General features: G+C 43.4%; 1 protein-coding gene across 2 annotated transcripts in view; it reads left to right on the plus strand.

Annotated features, from left to right (window-relative positions):
• The window catches only part of LOC126273068 (probable cytochrome P450 6a14), a 97,511-nt gene extending 94,413 nt beyond the window's left edge, over positions 1 to 3,098 (plus strand). For both annotated transcript variants that reach the window (XM_049976473.1, XM_049976474.1), the window contains exon 7: positions 2,856 to 3,098. In XM_049976473.1, coding sequence (XP_049832430.1) covers positions 2,856 to 3,034 — 179 coding nt within the window. In that variant the 3' untranslated portion in view covers positions 3,035 to 3,098. The remainder of the gene's footprint in view (positions 1 to 2,855) is intronic.
• Positions 3,099 to 19,529: the final 16,431 nt, after the last annotated feature.

Genomic DNA, 19,529 nt, shown 5'->3' on the forward strand with positions numbered 1-19,529 from the left:
AGCCATAGTTCCTTTAAATGGGCCGTTGTCGACCAGTGTCGAGTATAAAGCCAGAGGTCCGTGCCTAGAACCGACTAACGCTAGGATTTTTTCCTAGCGGCTCACTTCGCTTTGGCAATGCGTTTTGTATTTGACAAACTGAAGTTGTGCAGTGGTTCGGGTATTCCATTCCTTACTGTTGACCACTCCCTAATGGATGAAACCCTAACGGACTAGTTGAGCCGGTTTTCAAGTCTGATGAACATCCAATAAGACTGTGTTTTGTAACGTATTGTCATATTCCAACGAAAGTTAGTTCCAGCACAATACCTTAACAATTATATAAGTTCACCTATATTCATTATCGAGAGAACCGCAGTGTAACACAGTCATCTTGTGGGCAATTGAGCGTGACGGCTCAAAGCAGTACTTGGCACCTTCTAGTCAAAGATGTGTCTGAATCTTGTTTTTGTTGGAGGGAAAACTCCCAAATTCTCTTATTTGCTTGATAAGCACTACAGAAATCGTCTTATTTTTAAAATAGTTTTATTGCGCAGTATATGGCATAGAATTAATTTAGAAGCAACATTGATTATTGATACTGCAAAGTTAAAGCTGTATTTGAGTTTTTATGGACAAAAGGAAGGTAGAGGTTGGAAATGGATTCGGAACAGGGGCTACGTGCCTTGGGCAGTAACAAGGGACCCACTAAGCTTGGCGTCCCGTACGTGGGACGGATCACTGTCAACAGTGGCACATATTCAGCACCCTGTGAGAGGCTGCCAGGTCGCTGGCGTAGAGTCTGGCCACCAGGAATTCTACGTCACCACCTCTCCTACCATCATTGGCCTAACATTAACGATTAAAAAATCTTTCACTAGCAGCATTTCAATAGTCTACCTTTGAGTCACGCGCCAGCCGCTTGTTGAAATGATTCTGCATTTATTTGCTGGAGAGATTTCGTTTTGGAATAAGTCTACTTTATCGGCACGTCAGTAACAGAGCAATTCAGTTTCTTCAGAAGCTGTAAGTAGGCTGTTTAGGTTTTTATATTGGTAACGCCAAGTAAAGAAGAGAATAGAAGCTTTTGAAATGTGGTGCTACAGAAGAATGCTGAAGATTAGATGGATAGATCACATAACTAATGATGAAGTATTGAATAGAATTAGGGAGAAGAGGTGCATGTGGCACAACTTGACAAAAAGAAGGGACCGGTTAGTAGGACATGTTCTGAAGCATCAAGGAATCCCAAATTTAGCATTGGAGGGCAGTGTGGAGGGTAAAAATCGTAGAGGGAGACCAAGAGATGAATACACTAATCAGATTCAGAAGGATGTGGGTTGCAGTAAGTACTGGGAGATGAAGAAGTTTGCACAGGATAGGGTAGCATGGAGAGCTGCATCAAACCAGTCTCAGGACTGAAGACCACAACAACGCCACGTAGCGCTCTGTATGAAAATCACTGGCTGTGCTGTGTGCAGTCTGTGGCTGGTTTGCATTGTTGTTTGCTATTGTAGTGTTGGGCAGTTGGATGTGAACAGCGCGTAGCGTTGCGCAGTTGGAGGTGAGCCGCCAGCAGTGGTGGATGTGGGGAGAGAGATGGCGGAATTCCAAGAGCGGATGATCTGGACGTGTGTCCATCAGATACAGTAAATTTGTAAAACTGGGTGTCATGAACTGATATATATATTATGACTTTTGAACACTACTAAGGTAAATACATTGTTTGTTCTCTTTCAAAATCTTTCATTTGCTAAGTATGCCTATCAGTAGCTGGTGCCTTCAGTAGTTAGAATCTTTTATTTAGCTGGAAGTAGTGGCGCTCGCTGTATTGCAGTAGTTCGAGTAACGAAAATTTTGTGAGGTAAGTGTTTTGTGAAAGGTATAGGTTAATGTTAGTCAGGGCCATTCTTTTTTAGGGATTATTGAAAGTCAGATTGCGTTGCGCTAAAAATATTGTGTGACAGTTTAGTATTGATCAGAATAAGTGAAGAGAGTAATGTCTGAGTATGTTCAGTTTTGCTCAGCTGTTTGAAAAGCAAATAATGTAAGAGGTTTATCAGCACAGTCATTCATAAATTTTTCCAAGGGGACGTTTCAAAGCTACGGAGAGCTTGGGAAGCGCAAGAACAAACTGAATGTAAATTTCTTCAGTCTTTTCGGCACATATTATGAAGGAAAAATTATAGATTGAACAGGCAGTTCGTCGTGTCAGCCGTTTCTGAAATATCGATAGCAGAGCAATCATCAGGTGATCCATCAGCGTACCTGATGATAGCTCATTTGAATTAGAAATTCGTCTAACATGACGAACCGGGCATTCATCCGAGAACTTTTCCTTCATGAAACCATTTTTAAAGGTATTTGTGGTATGACTATGACAACGTTTAATTAATAGTTGACATAATGTGTGACTGCGTTTACTGATATATAAACCCAATTAAGCATAATTTCAAACCTCCAGTACTAATTCACAAATGCTCAGAATTCCGAGAACCAGCTGCGCAAGGCGTCACTACGACAGAATAGACAAACTAGTTAAAAAAAAGAAATAAAAATGATAGTATAAAAATGTGTTATTGAAGTGTGGAAGAGTCAAAGAGCAATGCTGGATCACCGCCAGCCAATTTAAGCTGGGATAGTGTTTAATTTCCTAACGTTTATTGCACGTAGTTTATTCCACATTAAATTGTTACTTATACTTTCTGATGTTCCGAAAATGCTAGGCCTGAATGAAAAAAAAGTTCTTGTAAAACAAATACCTGTGTGTGTGTGTGTGTGTGTGTGTGAGAGAGAGAGAGAGAGAGAGAGAACAAGCGTGTTAGGCTGATTCCAGCGCACTGGTGTATTTTTAAGTGTATCTCTGTCTTTTGCAGGCATGCGGTTCGGCATCATGCAGACAAAAATCGGCTTGGTTAGCTTGCTTAGTCAGCTGAACATCGAGCCTCGAGCCGGCACGGTTAAGGAGCTCACTATGAATCCACGTTCGTTCATCTTGAACCCGGTGTCTGGGATTCAGCTGCGTTACAGCGCAAGAGCTAAACAGAATAAATGACAACAGAAGCATTCGTAGGATATAATCATCTACGAAAATAAACTATTCGCTGCAGTCTTCTCTTTGCGACAGTATTTGATTGGACGCAGGTGTCTGTGCAATCACGATTCGGTGCCTCTCCACTTGGTTCTGCCTCTATTAACAGGTTGACAGGTACTCTCGCATAACACGACTTCCTGGGCTTTCTGTTACAACTGCAAGCGAAATGATTCTTTGAATGAGTCGGTGGGTGGGAAACATATTTCATTTGTTTTTCTTCTTTGTATATGATTGGTCTGTCATGCCGTATCATGCTCTTGTCATTTGTGAGTTAATTATGTAATGTGTATAAAGAATTACTTTATTCGATGAATAAACGCTACTGTACAGGAAATTCTCACGTAGCACTCTCTAAACAGTCATGTGGTCAACGTTATTTGGTGCAGCTAATTGTCTTACGCCGATACTATGGTTGTCGTCAACTACACGAAAAAGTTCCTCCTCCATTTGAGGTGTTCTCGTCCTTTTAGACCTTCTAGTCCTTCCCCAGTCGCGAGTAGTAGGTTTCAACGTTGCATGCTTCCTAAAACGCCGATAACTTGCTTCAGACGTACTGCTATCGTTGCAAAGTCGTTCTGGAAATCTCTCCAGATACCAACATTGAGCGCCATGGCTATCAACACCTTCTAATCCGTACAGCAGTGTGCATCTGCTAGCTTCGCATTCGAGTACACTTCCATTGCACTGTACCGGAATCCACGTCCTTGATGAACATCAAACAGCTGATTCTTCGTGCTTGCACAGTCCATGATGAACACTTAAGAGTTGATGCCAGTAGAGTATCGAGGTTAACCGCATATCAGCACGAGCAATGTCACGTGTTAACATTACCTTCGTTCCACTATCGTAACAAACACTGCTGGTGGACCTAAGAATGACAATTGACTGTACACTCCAACGCAACGTAATCAAAAGGGTATTTCGAACGTTCCAGCAAAAAGAGTTCGTTTCTGCGTGTTTCCCACGATTAATGTGATTCGAAGGAGAAGCAGAAAATGAGCTTCAACATGGAAATAAAGCGCTTCTCGACCGATACACATTTAACCCTTTTTGTTCCACTAGGCGTGAGAACGTTTCCTGAAAGTTTGCCCAGATCTTTCTCCTGCACCCTGTATAAGGGACGTGAAGTGTCAGATCCCGAGCGATGTAAAGGACACTGTGCCGCCTCATATTCGTGTGAGACAGCTTTATCAGCACCTGAATGAGTTTGGAACGGCCCTTATTGTTGATTTCCATTTGGTCAGCTGGTTGTACCGTGCAATATCCAGACATTTGGGGCTTTCGGATGTGAAAGTAGGTCGATGTTCGACTGCATGAGATTGTGAGAGCATCTCTCATCGTGAAGGTTCCGATCCACCACGACTGAGAACAACAGAGGACGCGGTATTGTGCACCAAGTGCACTGCAGCCCCTTCACATCTGCCCCAGCCATCGGATAACAGGTAAGGGATCCCGTGCAAACATTCTGTGCCAACTCGCACCATCGGTGGAAGAGTTGCATCAAGCGGACTAGGGAATTACCATCCCGCGCATAGCCTGCCGTTAACACCACAACACGAAGGCTGCATTCAGAGTGGTGGCAATACCTGCAATCATGAAATGATGAATGGCGTCGCATTTTCAGCGATAAACGTAGTCCTGCACTGCCCCCGATGGCCATTGTCGGCGCGTATGGCGACGAGCTGCGAAGAAATCCCATTCTTCCAATTTTTTGGAGAGGCACAGCGATGTTACTACTGCATTATGGTGTGGATAGCCATCGTTTATAACTTAAGGTCACGGCTGGTAGTGAATGATGGAACTCTGACGGCACAACAGTACATCACGGATATTTTGCGTTCTCGCGTGTTACCTCTCAGGTGATAGTATCGTAGGGTAACTTTTCAACAGGGCAATGCTCGTGCATACATAGCACCTGTTTCTGTCATTTGTCTACCTGATACTGAGGTACTTCCGTGTCCAGCAACATCGCCAAACCGCCCTGATAGAACACGTATGGGACCAACTTATCCGTCAATTGCGTCCATGTCAGTATCCGGGATGTAGTGGGTCAGGAGGGTATACAACGGTTTTGTGACACCCTTCCCATGCGAATCACAGCATGCATCCAAGCCAGAGGCCGCATAACGTCATACTGGAACTTCCAAGTTCTTTGTAAATATGACTCGATTTTCTAATCATTGAAGTAGTTTCACGTAATCTCTCAACCCGTGAAGTTTAATTTCGTTTCCTCTTTCCCTGTTGGGTGCTTCTTGTGTGCGTCAGGCAGTGCACAGCACGGATGGACTCTAGGTGCCTTCGTGATCGAATTTTCGTTTATTTATCCGATTACACTAAATCCTATACAGAACCAACTGTGGGATAATTACTATACACTGTTCAGGGCACACAAAACTACCTGGGCCGTCGACAGCTGGCAGACCATCAGTAAATATCCATGTCTTGATACCCGTCAGTATGGCGAAATCCGCTCATGCTCGTTGATGTATAACTAAAGTATGTGGAAAGGTGAACATCAAGCCCATAATGCGGTTAAATGAACATTCAGTGGTCAGCTTGTAAGACGTGTTTGAACTATTGCGTTAACTTCGAAAAAGTGCTGCTAGGGTAGGAAAGAATGATGCAGCAATGGGGGGGGGGGGCAGTATGGATTGATTTTTATGTCTGGGAGCGGGGGAAATGGTAAAGGACTTGGAAATATTTTATCAGTTAGTGGTTACTGGGAAAAGGAAAAGCAACGGTAAATTACGCTGATCAGAAATCTGGCTAGATCATTGGACCCTTGAGCTAGGCAGGGGATATGGGGATTAGGACGACAGATGGTATTGTAGGTTAAGTAGTAGCATGACGTGTTGAGACTGAAAGGCTTTTGAAGTTCCCTTGGGAAAGGATATGGATGTAGGGAGCTGGGAGGAGGAGAGACATGTTAATGTTGGAGTGGATGCAGCATAGGAATGAAGTGGGTTGGGCAGCCAATGGCATTTTGATCTTAAATTTTGTGTGATGTACAAATGGTGGGAAGATATCAACCAAATTTAGAACAGGAAAAGACGGTAAAAGGTACATTTAGGAGAGGAAGGACAAATGCGGTAGGTGAGATGCAGTGCACATGAGAACTTTTAATGAGAGGTAAACTTTTGGGATGCAGAGATCCAAGCTACGAATTGTAAATCGTGGCGTTGAATTGATAAGGCTTCTGTAGTTTTGGGGGATTATGGTGACATACAGGCTAGTGAGAGCCACATAGGAATGTTGATTCTTACCGGGGGAACTCCCCGTCGCACCCCCTCCCCCCCCCCCCACCCCCCACCCCAGCGATTAAGTGGTAAGATAGCCCAGTCAATGGGCCTTCAAAAACTGCACACAGATCAAGCATGAAAACAAGAAGATGTACTGAACTGTCAAAAAAGAAGCAAAATAGTGTGAACGCTCCAACCTCAAGATGTGCAACATCGAGCGAATTGGCTGAAGTGCTGCGTCGTGGTTGGTCATGGTGTCGGACTACATAGTGTGAGATCCGTGTTCATATCTCCGTTGCACCACTTTTTTATTTCACAAAATTATGAAGTCCGTCCGTTCATTGACGTGTCGGTTCTCCTTCTTGGCAATTATCATACTACACATTAGTTATAGGATATGTCATGTGATAAGAATATATCACCATGGCAAGTAAATGAGATGAAAACCGAGGGCACGCGAGTACAGCGTGAGCAGACACTATCAGCAACTGATTTTCCTGCACGTGTACAGTTCTGCAAGTAGTTCATTCAACAATGTGTCAATCCTCACTTTAACGCAAACGTGCTGTTCACCGATGAGGCTTCGTTTCAACGTGATCAGATCCTAAATTTTCCATTGTGACGGCGAGTTGAGGCGTGTTTCCATGCTAATGTATGGCATTTTGAACATTTCGTTTAGGAAAGTGTTTCATTCTGTGTTGGTATGTTCTATTCGTGTGTGTGTTTCTCGTAACAAATGTATTGAAGAGTTGTATAAATTGAGCTGTAACATGGAAATAACGCGTTTCCGGGCACATATCTGTATAAAATACACTACTGGCCATTAAAATTGCTACACCAAGAAGAAATGCAGATGATAAACGGGTATTCATTGGACAAATATATTATACTAGAACTGATATGAGATTACATTTTCCCGCAATTTGGGTGCACAGATCCTGAGACATTAGTACCCAGAACAACCACCTCTGGCCGTAATAACGGCCTTGATGCGCCTGGTCATTGAGTCAAACAGAGCATGGATGGCGTGTACAGGCAGAGCTGCCCATGCAGCTTCTACACGATACTACAGTTCATCAATAGTAGTCACTGGCGTATTGTGATGAGCCAGTAGCTCGGCCACCATTGACCAGACGTTTTCAATTGGTGAGAGATCTGAAGAATGTGCTGGCCAGGGCAGCACGTTGTAGGTGTCGTCACCGGCGCCAACCTTGTGTGAATGCTCTGTAAAGCTACTCATTCGCATGTGACAGCATCTTCGTCCTGTCGGTTAAATTTCGCGTCTGTAGCACGTCATCTTCGTGGTGTAGCAATTTTAATGGCCAGTAGTGTATTTTCTTCCCCTACGTGTGAAGTATGTTTCGTGGAATTTTGGCGATACCTTTTTGTTACATTCTGTACGCTCTATCAGCTCTTGTAACAACACTAAACATGAACAACATTCATACACTCCATTGGACGTTCTAACTGTCACAGGTAATTACAACTCTAGTCATTTACATCTCCGCCAGTGGCTTGTACGTGAACGAAGTTACGTTGATATTCGAGCAAGTCCTCTGGGTGCTTCCCTTTGTTTCTCAGGCTGCGTGTTTTCAAACCATTAGGTTAAAAGTTATACTCACAATAGAAAATTCCAAACTGAGTCTTTTGAGAAAGCAAACCAATGGTCTGAGTGACATAAATCTTCAGGCAGTACGGAGTGACGTACAAGCAGAGCATGTGAGACTGTGCTTTTAAACAGCTTATCTTTCAAAAGAAACGTCTACCTTACGTTGGTGGAGCTACCTTGAAATGAAGTGCGTTGTCGTTCGTGCCTCGTCCACGATGGAATTTTTTTTTATAGTACACATGTCGTCATTGGTGTATGAAATCTCGGTAGAAAATAGAGAGCATCTGGTTAGTAGCGTTCTAACAGCCTGTCTCATTTTACCACAGACAAAAGGTGTGTGTGAGAGGGAGAAATATTTTCTGCGTCATTGGTGCTCATACATTCTGCCAAGTCACTGTCGAATCAGTGCCCGGCGTGTCAGCAACGCCGAGTAAGGATGCTACCTTCCGGCCGCGTGATTGCACTGCAGGACTGTCCTCTGGAATATGAACTCGCAGTTCCACAGGGGCAACATTTGGGCAACATGTGGCATGCAGCTAAGACGCATGCTAAAATTAGCGAATCGACCAGGGTGACACATGAAAACACGCCACATGCGCGCGGCCCTATCGGATGCCTCACTAGACAATTTTTTCTGCCAGCCGCATGCGCCGCCTGTCAACAATCAACGACGTTTTGTCCCCTGTCGCCAGTTATCCGACAGTTCGCGGATCCGTGCGGCTTGCTGGATGCGACACGGACTAGATGATTCACAAAATGACTTCTTTTTTTGCAATCTATCATAATTCGGTTGCGCTTTTATTAATAAAATCGTGATAACGTCAGTCTCAATGATTCAAATGTATAGGATGTTTTTAATTCATAGATACATACATACACTCCTGGAAATGGAAAAATGAACACATTGACACCGGTGTGTCAGACCCACCATACTTGCTCCGGACACTGCGAGAGGGCTGTACAAGCAATGATCACACGCACGGCACAGCGGACACACCAGGAACCGCGGTGTTGGCCGTCGAATGGCGCTAGCGCCGCAGCATTTGTGCACCGCCGCCGTCAGTGTCAGCCAGTTTGCCGTGGCATACGGAGCTCCATCGCAGTCTTTAACACTGGTAGCATGCCGCGACAGCGTGGACGTGAACCGTATGTGCAGTTGACTGACTTTGAGCGAGGGCGTATAGTGGGCATGCGGGAGGCCGGGTGGACGTACCGACGAATTGCTCAACACGTGGGGCGTGAGGTCTCCACAGTACATCGATGTTGTCGCCAGTGGTCGGCGGAAGGTGCACGTGCCCGTCGACCTGGGACCGGACCGCAGCGACGCACGGATGCATGCCAAGACCGTAGGATCCTACGCAGTGCCGTAGGGGACCGCACCGCCACTTCCCAGCAAATTAGGGACACTGTTGCTCCTGGGGTATCGGCGAGCACCATTCGCAGCCGTCTCCATGAAGCTGGGCTACGGTCCCGCACACCGGTAGGCCGTCTTCCGCTCATGCCCCAACATCGTGCAGCCCGCCTCCAGTGGTGTCGCGACAGGCGTGAATGGAGGGACGAATGGAGACGTGTCGTCTTCAGCGATGAGAGTCGCTTCTGCCTTGGTGCCAATGATGGTCGTATGCGTGTTTGGCGCCGTGCAGGTGAGCGCCACAATCAGGACTGCATACGACCGAGGCACACAGGGCCAACACCAGGCATCATGGTGTGGGGAGCGATCTCCTACACTGGCCGTACACCTCTGGTGATCGTCGAGGGGATACTGAATAGTGCACGGTACATCCAAACCGTCATCGAACCCATCGTTCTACCATTCCTAGACCGGCAAGGGAACTTGCTGTTACAACAGGACAATGCACGTGCGCATATATCCCGTGCCACCCAACGTGCTCTAGAAGGTATAAATCAACTACCCTGGCCAGCAAGATCTCCGGATCTGTCCCCCATTGAGCATGTTTGGGACTGGATGAATCATCGTCTCATGCGGTCTGCACGTCCAGCACGAACGGTGTTCCAGCTGAGGCGCCAGGTGGAAATGGCATGGCAAGCCGTTCCACAAGACTACATCCAGCATCTCTACGATCGTCTCCATAGGAGAATAGCAGCCTGCATTGCTGCGAAAGGTGGATATACACTGTACTAGTGCCGACATTGTGCATGCTCTGTTGCCTGTGTCTATGTGATTGTGGTTCTGTCAGTGTGATCATGTGATGTATCTGACCCCAGGAATGTGTCAATAAAGTTTCCCCTTCCTGGGACAATGAATTCACGGTGTTCTTATTTCAATTTCCAGGAGTGTATAAGTGTGTGTAGTTCCCTTTAAGTTTTCATTTCGTGTGATTGCAAGAATCCGTATTTCCTGTTTCTGTGCCCACGTTAGTAGTGGCCAAGACACGCATCCTTAATGTGACGTAAAGTACGGTACCTCAAAACTCATCCCGTACTTCTTTTGCTTCTAAAGCTGAGATCTGTAGTCTGTGTTGTAAATTCTCCACGACAATATCATTCTGGGTTACGAACTACCATGATCCATCAACAGCGTTTCCATCACTTGTGTCACTGTCAAATATTCCTTGAGCAGAGTAGTGTGCTTCTGAAGTAGAGACTTTTCTTAAATAAATATAAAAGCACGTTGTGGTAACAGTTTCCGCATTTTCCACAGGTAGCAACAGTTGTTTTTAAAGACATGAAACTGTTCTCCACTACTCTGCGAGCATTGAGCATCTTTCGTGGTGGCCCGAAAATGGTTTCATAATGTGTTCCTGTAGTGCAGTGGCTCCCAACCTGGGGGTAATTACCGCCTAAGCGATCAACTGAAACTTTCTGAGGGGTGAAGACTAAACGATTTGATTCTATTTCAGCCACGAAACGAAATTATTTTCAAAAGATCATTACTATTATCACAATTTTGTAAGACTCTAATATTGATTATATAAGTTACCAATAATTACTTTTTCTCAATTAGCAGCATTAATGTGGTGGTGGTTACAGGTTCCTTATATAGTCCACCCACTACACACATATGTTGTGCTTTGTCCTGTACATCGCTGACGATAAAAGGGAGACTTATACCTAAAAATGCTAAATATCTCAAAAAATGTCTTCTCCAAGTTGTAGAATGTAGATGCTAACAGCAGTAGTCCAGAAACTGCTTCATCACTCGCCTCGAGACAGATAAATAAATTAATCAATAGCAAGACACAGCAGTAACTACATAAGGGCTATTATAGTACTGTACACAGTATTATTACTATTATCATCATTATTATTAGAGTGGTTAGACACAAAGCATTAACAGCCTGAAGTCATCGAATTTCTGCCAGTTAATAAGTAAGGAGTGCAGTAATCAAGAGATTTACAAACAGTAAGTACAGTGCACACATCTGAATCTGTTTGATTTTAAATGGGGTTGCAGTGTGCAGGTCAAGAAAATACCTGAATGGAGGGGAGTAATTCAGGGGAAGTATGTTTTGCAACAAGTATCTATCATCACTGTGGATAGTTAGCTTTCTTCTTTGAGAAGGAGTCATGGCTAGTACTTGTGATGCACCACAAATTCCTTCGTCATTCATTCTAACACACACACACACACACACACACACACACACACACACACACACACACACACACACATGCAAACTAAATATCATTCATCTTTCATCATTTTAAAAATAAATATGTTCCAAGAAAAGTCTTTCATTCTACAGTTTAGTTAGGCGCTAAAGTTCATGATAATGTGGGGGAAGGGGGAGAGCTAAGGTAGGTGTACTAACTAATGTCTGATTGCACTCCGGCGTAATGCTCTAAGAAAGGTTGGGAATCATTGCAGTGAAAAAGAGTAATCAGCCACTCCTACATAAGGTGACACTTTTTGCTTCCCAAACATGTTTCACAACGATCAGCGAGGTTTTTTCATTTTAAGGGTTCGTTTTATAATCTATTGTGTTTTTTTTACGATGTTATGTGCTGAATCTCGGCCTACAGCAAGTCATCCTTGCTGTCTTAGTCAGTAGTTCACAAAAATATAGTGCGTGTCTTCCACGTCTCTTGCTTTAGCTAGTGCCTTCTTGGTCAGTCCTAGCAGCAAAATTCATATTATCGCAAATGCAGCGAAGAGTTTTTATGTTTTGTTAGTCGTGATTACTTGATTCAGAATGAGGTTAGTTAATTAGCCAACGAAGAGGCATAGTTCGGCAGCAAAGGAGAAAACATTTAAACGTTTTATTGTAAAATACTACCAACTTCGTATTAACGATGTTTAAAGAAATAAAATACTTACAAAGAAACCCACGAAAAGTAATGATTAGAAAGGAAATAGATTAAGAAATTATAAACTACAGCAGCTTGTTATAAATATGGTAATGATGTTTCCAAAGCAAACAACAAAATCAAGCATTTACAGATTGCATTTCATTACGAACGTAAAAAAACTGCAACAGCCAAAAGTGGTATATCACCTAAACAATGAGGAAAACGGATTGCCTATGATCTGGTGAGTTTCTTACAAAACGCTGATGAGCCAAAGGGAAACATATCACCCACAAGTAAAGGGGAGGACTCGGAGGTAAATTCATATTAGTGAACCATACGATGATTCAATCGCATGGAGTGTGTTTGTACCTCTCCGTATGCTTTCAGATTTAATACAGAATTAAATACTAGACTTGTCTTTCCTTATCTTATGTTACTCAAGGTTACGACAAGCTGCTGCTACTTTTTTCAGTGACACGGTACGTTGTTGCGTCTGTGGAATTAACTGACTGAGGAGCATACTGCTAACGCTCACAACAGCATGCGACACCAGGCAACACATTTTGTGGGAACAGCAACTCTGTAGGATGGTCCCATGTCCACAGTAAAAATTAGCAACGTCAGGAGAACATGAAGCACGCGACTCGTGGCAACGTGTCGCCTATTCTTGCCAAGGGTTGCCACCTTCACAACAATGAAATAAAGGACACAAGCTTGTAAATAAGACGAATTTAGCAAACGTGAGGAACATGCTTCCAAATTTTAAACAGCTGTCAACTTTGTATCAGAATATATAAAGGTTAGATATTCAACAATAGAGTTAGACGTTTTACATCATTAATAATAATAAAGTAAGAAAATAATAATGGTAAATTAACCCTAAAGTTTCTGTTTCCTTCCCCAAGTTGAAGGCCGCCAGTTTATAAGTATTTCCAGGAGTATTTAATGTCAGAGTTAGCTGCTTTCAAGAGAGCAACGTCATTTTTCACTATGTTATAGGATTCGTTCCAACACACTTTATTAGTTATGCTAATCAGAAGCTCACTCTTCATCAGAAAAGTTGAACGTCTGTTTCTTGTATTTGTCCACTGATTCAGCATGAGAGAAAATACACGTTCAGCAAATGCATTGGAATCCAGAACACTCAGAATAAAGAACAGTAATTTCTTACTTGTTTTAGGTTAGCTGCACCATGTTCCATTGTTCTACTACACTTTCTTACATTCACAAATATCACGTAAATTACCGTTACGTAGGCAAATATTTCGTATAATTCTTCCATACTGAGGTCTTTTGGGAGATGAAGCTGCTCCACTACTTGTTGCAACTCATGAAATTGTATTTTACTCTCCAGGTTCACTATTTTTAGACGTTTGGCAATATTAGTTGCCGAAACATCATAAGCATGTAAGAGGCATCGAATAGCTTTAGCATAAAACATATGATCTCTGCTCTGTGCGAGAGAGGCTTTGGAGTCAGCTGTTTCGATGCAAGTTGGAGTTACAGCTCATATTGCTAGTGAGGTCATTTGATTACTCCGTAATACATTTGGAGAAAATCAAGTCATTGGTCGTTCGTCCCAAACTGCGGAACCACCATGATCACCATTCGCAACCCTCTCATGCGGAAATTAAAATGTGTTTATGTCTATGGTTTATTAGTTATTTCTCTTCTGCGAGTCCTTACACATGTTTCCACAATGTTTTATTGTACCATGATCACTCATTTTTCATGTGGGTCTCAAGTACCGAAATTTTAATTGTAACCACGCTGGAGTAAAGGTACCGTAGAAGTACTAAACCATGAAGACCTGTGCTTTTCGAGTGCAAGTGATGCCAGTGGTAAGGGTAATCGTAAAATGTTTCCGATATGTTTACGAGATTTCCCAATACAAAATGGGACACGAAACAAATTACTTGAATTTTACAAAAATGCAAATGAATCTGCTCATTATATCATGAAAATACCACTAGTATAAGAACCAAAGTGGTTTAAGCACGTCTAAGGTATCTTCGTATTCTACTGACAATATTAGTGTAAATTAATTTACGCTTCTTTACTCTAAAAATAGAAGAATTTTGGCAGCTAACTGTTGTGCACATATTACGCGTAATACAGGGGAATGTGCTAATGACTGTCTAGATGTTGGTGTCGACGCTCTTGTTATGAAAGTGTATGGCCACCAAGATCACCAGAATGGAATCCTCTCATGTGAAAACTAAAATACATATGTTTATTCCAATGGTTTATTCGTTATTTCTCTTCCATATATATTTAAAAATGTTCTCACAAAGTTTCGTGGTCTTACAATCACTCGTAGTGAAATTCTAATTGCAACTACACTGTATCTGGGCCTAGCACATTCATAATCAGGCTCTCTGCTTTAGTTCTGCCACATGAAACTTATTTTGGAATTTTCTAATCGTCAAATACAGAAGCCATTAACATATTGTTACAGTCCATGCTTAAATAGCTCAGATTATGTTTGACAGTGTGAACCACAATGGCTAATTCTGAGGCAGTTTGGTCGTGTCAGTCAGTTGCAAGGGCCACGTAGGGTAAAACCAGTGAGGGTACTTGTTGCCCGCTGAATACTTGGTCGTACAGAATTGTATAAATAATAATGGTTAATAGCAAGGTGTGTGGCTTGAGAATGGGCGTGTCAGCCCGAAACAGGTAATCAATACAGTTGAATTTTATATCAATGCAAGTGAGACGCACGAAATAAAAAAAATCTCCAGTTTCCTCAATACTGAACAGCTGCGAACCTACATTATGTGATCAAAAGTATCCGACACCTGGCTGAAGATGACTTACAAGTTCGTGGTGCCCTCCACCGGTAATGCTGGAATTCAATATTGTGTTGGCCCACCACAGATCATCAATAGGTACTCGACCGTGTTGAAAGATACAATCGCCATCCCCGAATTGCTCTTCAACAGTGGGAAGTCAGAAGATGCTGAAAACATCAGTGTAGGCCTGTGCTGTGAAGCAACAGGGGATGCAAACCTCCTCCATGAAAAACACGACCAAACCATAACACCACCGCCTTGAATTGTACTGTTGGCAGTACATACGCTGGTAGATGACGTTCACCGGGCATTCCCCATACCCACATCCTGCCATCGGATTGCCACATTATGTACCGTGATTCGTCATTCCACACAACGTTTCTCCGCTGTTCAATCGTTCAGTGTTTACGCTCCTTACTCCAAGCGAGGCGTCGTTTGGCATTTACCGGCGTGAAGTGTGGTTTATGAGCAGCAGCCATTCTCCCATGAAATCCAAGTTTTTTCACCTTCCGCCTAACTGTCAAAGTACTTGCTGTGGATCCTGATACAGTTTGGAATTCCTGTGTGATGATCTGTATAGATGTCTGCTTATTACACATTACCCTCTTCAACTGTGGCCGGTCTGTACGCTTTTGCACTGTACGTGTCCCTTAACGTTTTCACTTCACTATTACATAGGAAACAGTGGACGTAGGGATGTATAGGAGTGTGGAAATCTCTCGTACAGACGTATGACACAAGTGACATCCAATTACCTGACCACTTTTGAGAGAAGAGGGTCATAATGTGTTATAGGCAGACATCTATCCAGACCATCACACAGGAATTCCAAACTGCATCAGGATCCATTGCAAGTACTTTGACAGTTAGGCGGGAGGTGAGAAAACTTGGATTCATGGTAGAACGGCTGCTGTTCATAAACAACACATCACGCCGGTAAATGCCAAACGACGCCTCGCTTGGAGTAAGGAGCGTAAACATTGGACGATTGAACAGTGGAAAAATGTTGTGTGGAGTGATTAATCACGGTACCCAATGTGGCGATCCGATGGCAGAATGTGGGTATGGCGAATGCCCGGTGAACGTCAACAGTGTAAGTAGGCTGTTTAGGTTTTTTTATTAGTAACGCCGCCGCCACGAAGCACTCTGTATGAAAAATCACAGGCTGTGCTGTGCGCAGTCTGTGGCTGGTTTGCATTGTTGTCTGCCATTGTAGTGTCGGGCAGCGGCAGCTGGATGCTAACAGCGTGTAGCGTTGGGCAGTTGGAGGTGAGCCGCCAGCAGTGGTGGATGTGAGGAGAGAGATGGCGGAGTTTTGAAATTTGTAAGACTGTATGTCATGAACTGCTATATATATTATGACTATTAAGGTAAATACAATGTTTGTTCTGTATTAAAATCTTTCATTTGCTAACTATGCCTATCAGTAGTAAGTGCCTTCAGTAGTTTGAATCTTTTATTTAGCTGGCAGTGGTGGCGCTCGCTGCATTGCAGTAGCTTGAGTAACGAAGATTTTTGTGAGGTAAGTGATTTGTGAAACGTATAGGTTAATGTTAGTCAGGGCCATTCTTTCGTAGGGATTTTTGTAAGTCAGATTGCGTTGCGCTAAAAAAATATTGTGTTTCAGTTTAAGCACAGTTTTGTATAATTTTTCAAAGGGTACGTTTCAACAGTAATATTTGGAGGCTGTGTTGTTATGGTGTGGTCGTGTTTTTCATGGAGGGAGCTTGCACCTCTTGTGGTTTTTCGTGGCACTATCACAGCACAGGCCGACACTGATGTTTTAAGCACCTTCTTGCTTCCCAATGTTGAAGAGCAATTCGGGGATGGCGATTGCATCTTTCAATACGATCGAGGACATGCTCATAATTCATGGCCTGTGACGGAGTGGTTGCAGGACAATAACATCCCTGCAATGGACTGGCCTGCACAGAGTCCTGACCTGAATCCTATGGAACACTTTTGGGATATTTTGGAGCGCCGACTTCGTGCCAGGCCTCACCGACCGACATCGACACCTCTCCACAGTGCCGCACTCTGTGAAGAATGGGCTGCCATACCCCAAGAAACGTTCCAGCACCTGATTGAAAGTATGCCTGCGAGAGTGGAAGCAGTCATCAAGGCTAAGGGTGGGCCAGCACCATATTGAATGCCAGCATTACCGATGGAGGGCACCACGTACTTGTAACTCATCTTCAGCCAGGTGTCCGGATACTTTTGATCACATAGTGTGGGTGGTCACTGAGATGGGGTGGAGGAGTTGACAGAGGAGAGAGGGGGAAAGAGGGATGGGCTAATAGAAGACTGAAATGAATATTGGTCAATGCTGAGTATCCAGCAACTTTTCAATAAAGTTCGGTGGAGAGCGATGAGCTTTCAATCGTGAACGAGGCAGTGCGACTTTCGAAAGCTGTTTAGGCTTTCACCATGTCTTGAACTGTACTTCAAGCTTAGACAATGCCAGCAGTCTCACGTTATGCCAAGGAGTGTTCTCCACCGAACTGACGTGCACCGCAGTGACATCATTCGAAAACTCAGCTAATCTCGCAAGTAACAAAATATTAAAGGACTGCCTTCAGTGGTCGCCCACCAGGTGACTGATACCCACAAATTATCGCTCGTAGGCGTCTCGAGGAGAAGGCAGAAGAAACTGTAAAGGCCCCTATTCGTTTTGAAACTTTTGTTATTCCTTTTTTTTTTACATCAGTTGGGTTGGGACTGTCATTGGAACTTTCTACGCTCTTAGAACTGCGCATTTATTTGTGTTTAATGTATTGGTTTCATTTTGTTTGTACAGTCGACTAGCTAGCTTTGTGGAATGAGTTTGCATTAACTAGTAAACGACATACTGCAGTTGCAATCTATTACCACTTTTTCGTAGTATCTAACAAGCTACGTATTTAAACAGTCGAAATCGGATCGTATTCAGAACTCATAAATCAATCAATGCTAAGACTCTCGAAATGTGAAGACACAATGACCGTTAAATTTTTCTATCACTTCCTACCTGCTTAGCATCCTTAATCATCATCCCTGCTTTGTGGCTGTGCAAGAGATATAGCCTCAGGAGAAGGCAGTACTTACCATTAAACACACTTAAAGTCATATTTTTGAAAATACTCTAAAAACTCTTTTCAGTCAGAACGTTGTCTGTTTTGACTGAACCATAAAAAGGAGAAATACTCCATTTACTACCAGTTCAGACTGCTTATGTATTGGAAATGATTCTTTATGGTTCTTCCAATTAAAATTAGATGTCAGAACGATGGGCTGCACAAGGGCGTTATTTTTTTGTTTTACTCGGTCAATAAGGAGAAAAGAAGTTAAAAACTTTACCAGTCCTCGCTAAGCTTCATAGCTGTGAAGTAGCACTGATGATTTCGCTTCTCTCTGTACAGTTATGGAAACAAACGTTTAATGGAATTTGTTCATATACAACAGGGTAGAAATTGTGACTTGAATAAAAGGGTAGTTTGAAGTCCAACACTTAGAACTTGTTACATGATAGACTAGCACTCCGTCATCAGGCCACATGTGGCCCACCGGGACCATCCGACTGCCGTGTCATCCTCAGTTGAGGATGCAGATAGGAGGGGCGTGTGGTCAGCACACCGCTCTCCCAGTCGTTGCGATGGTTTTCTTTGACTGGAGCCGCTACTGTCCAGTCCAGTAGCTCCTCAATTGGCATCACGAGGCTGAGCGCACGCCGAAAAATGGCAACAACGCATGGCGGCCTGGATGGTCACCCATTCAAGTGCAGGCCACGCCGACACCGCTTAACTTTGGTGATCTGGCGGGAACCGGTGTATCCACTGCAGCAAGGCCGTCGCCAACATGATACACTAGGGTCCTACAGATTAATAGGACCACGCCTCAGTCACAAATTTTTATTTTATAATGACTGTTCGAGGTGTTTCGTAGCTACAACTCCAGTGTCAAGGATTGTTGAAGCATAATGGGGTTTACGTCTGCTTCAGTTTTTCACCTAAGAGTAAAAGACCGACACAGTTATCAGATTTAACGAGGAAACTGTAATGGCGACAGCTATAGAGAAATGAGAGAAATAATGTTCTGTGACACATTCCCTCCGTTGGACCACATAAAATTCGTATTCGGCAGTGATGAAAAACTTTGACGCTTCACTTAAATTAGATTTCAAAGTATAAGAGTAAACATGGAAGCATCTTCATTTTGTCTTCCCAGAGATTTCTCCTTGCCTTGCAGTCAGGGCAGAACAGCTACTCGCATGCCTTTTCAGGCTGACTGGTGCAACTGACGTAGGATACCTATAAAGCAATGAAATTACATCAAAAATATAGACTCCATAAATACACTACTGCCCATTAAAATTGCTACACCACGAAGAGGACGTGCTACAGACGCGAAATTCAACCGACAGGAAGAAGATGCTGTGATATGCAAATGATTAGCTTTTCAAAGCATTCTCGCAAGGTTGGCGCCGGTGGCGACACCTACAACGTGCTGACATGAGGAAAGTTTCTAACCGGTTTCTCATACAAAAACGGCAGTTGACCGGCGTTGCCTGGTGAAACGTTCTTGTGATG

Source organism: Schistocerca gregaria, chromosome 5, assembly GCF_023897955.1.
Source record: "Schistocerca gregaria isolate iqSchGreg1 chromosome 5, iqSchGreg1.2, whole genome shotgun sequence".
Classification (NCBI taxonomy): domain Eukaryota; kingdom Metazoa; phylum Arthropoda; class Insecta; order Orthoptera; family Acrididae; genus Schistocerca; species Schistocerca gregaria.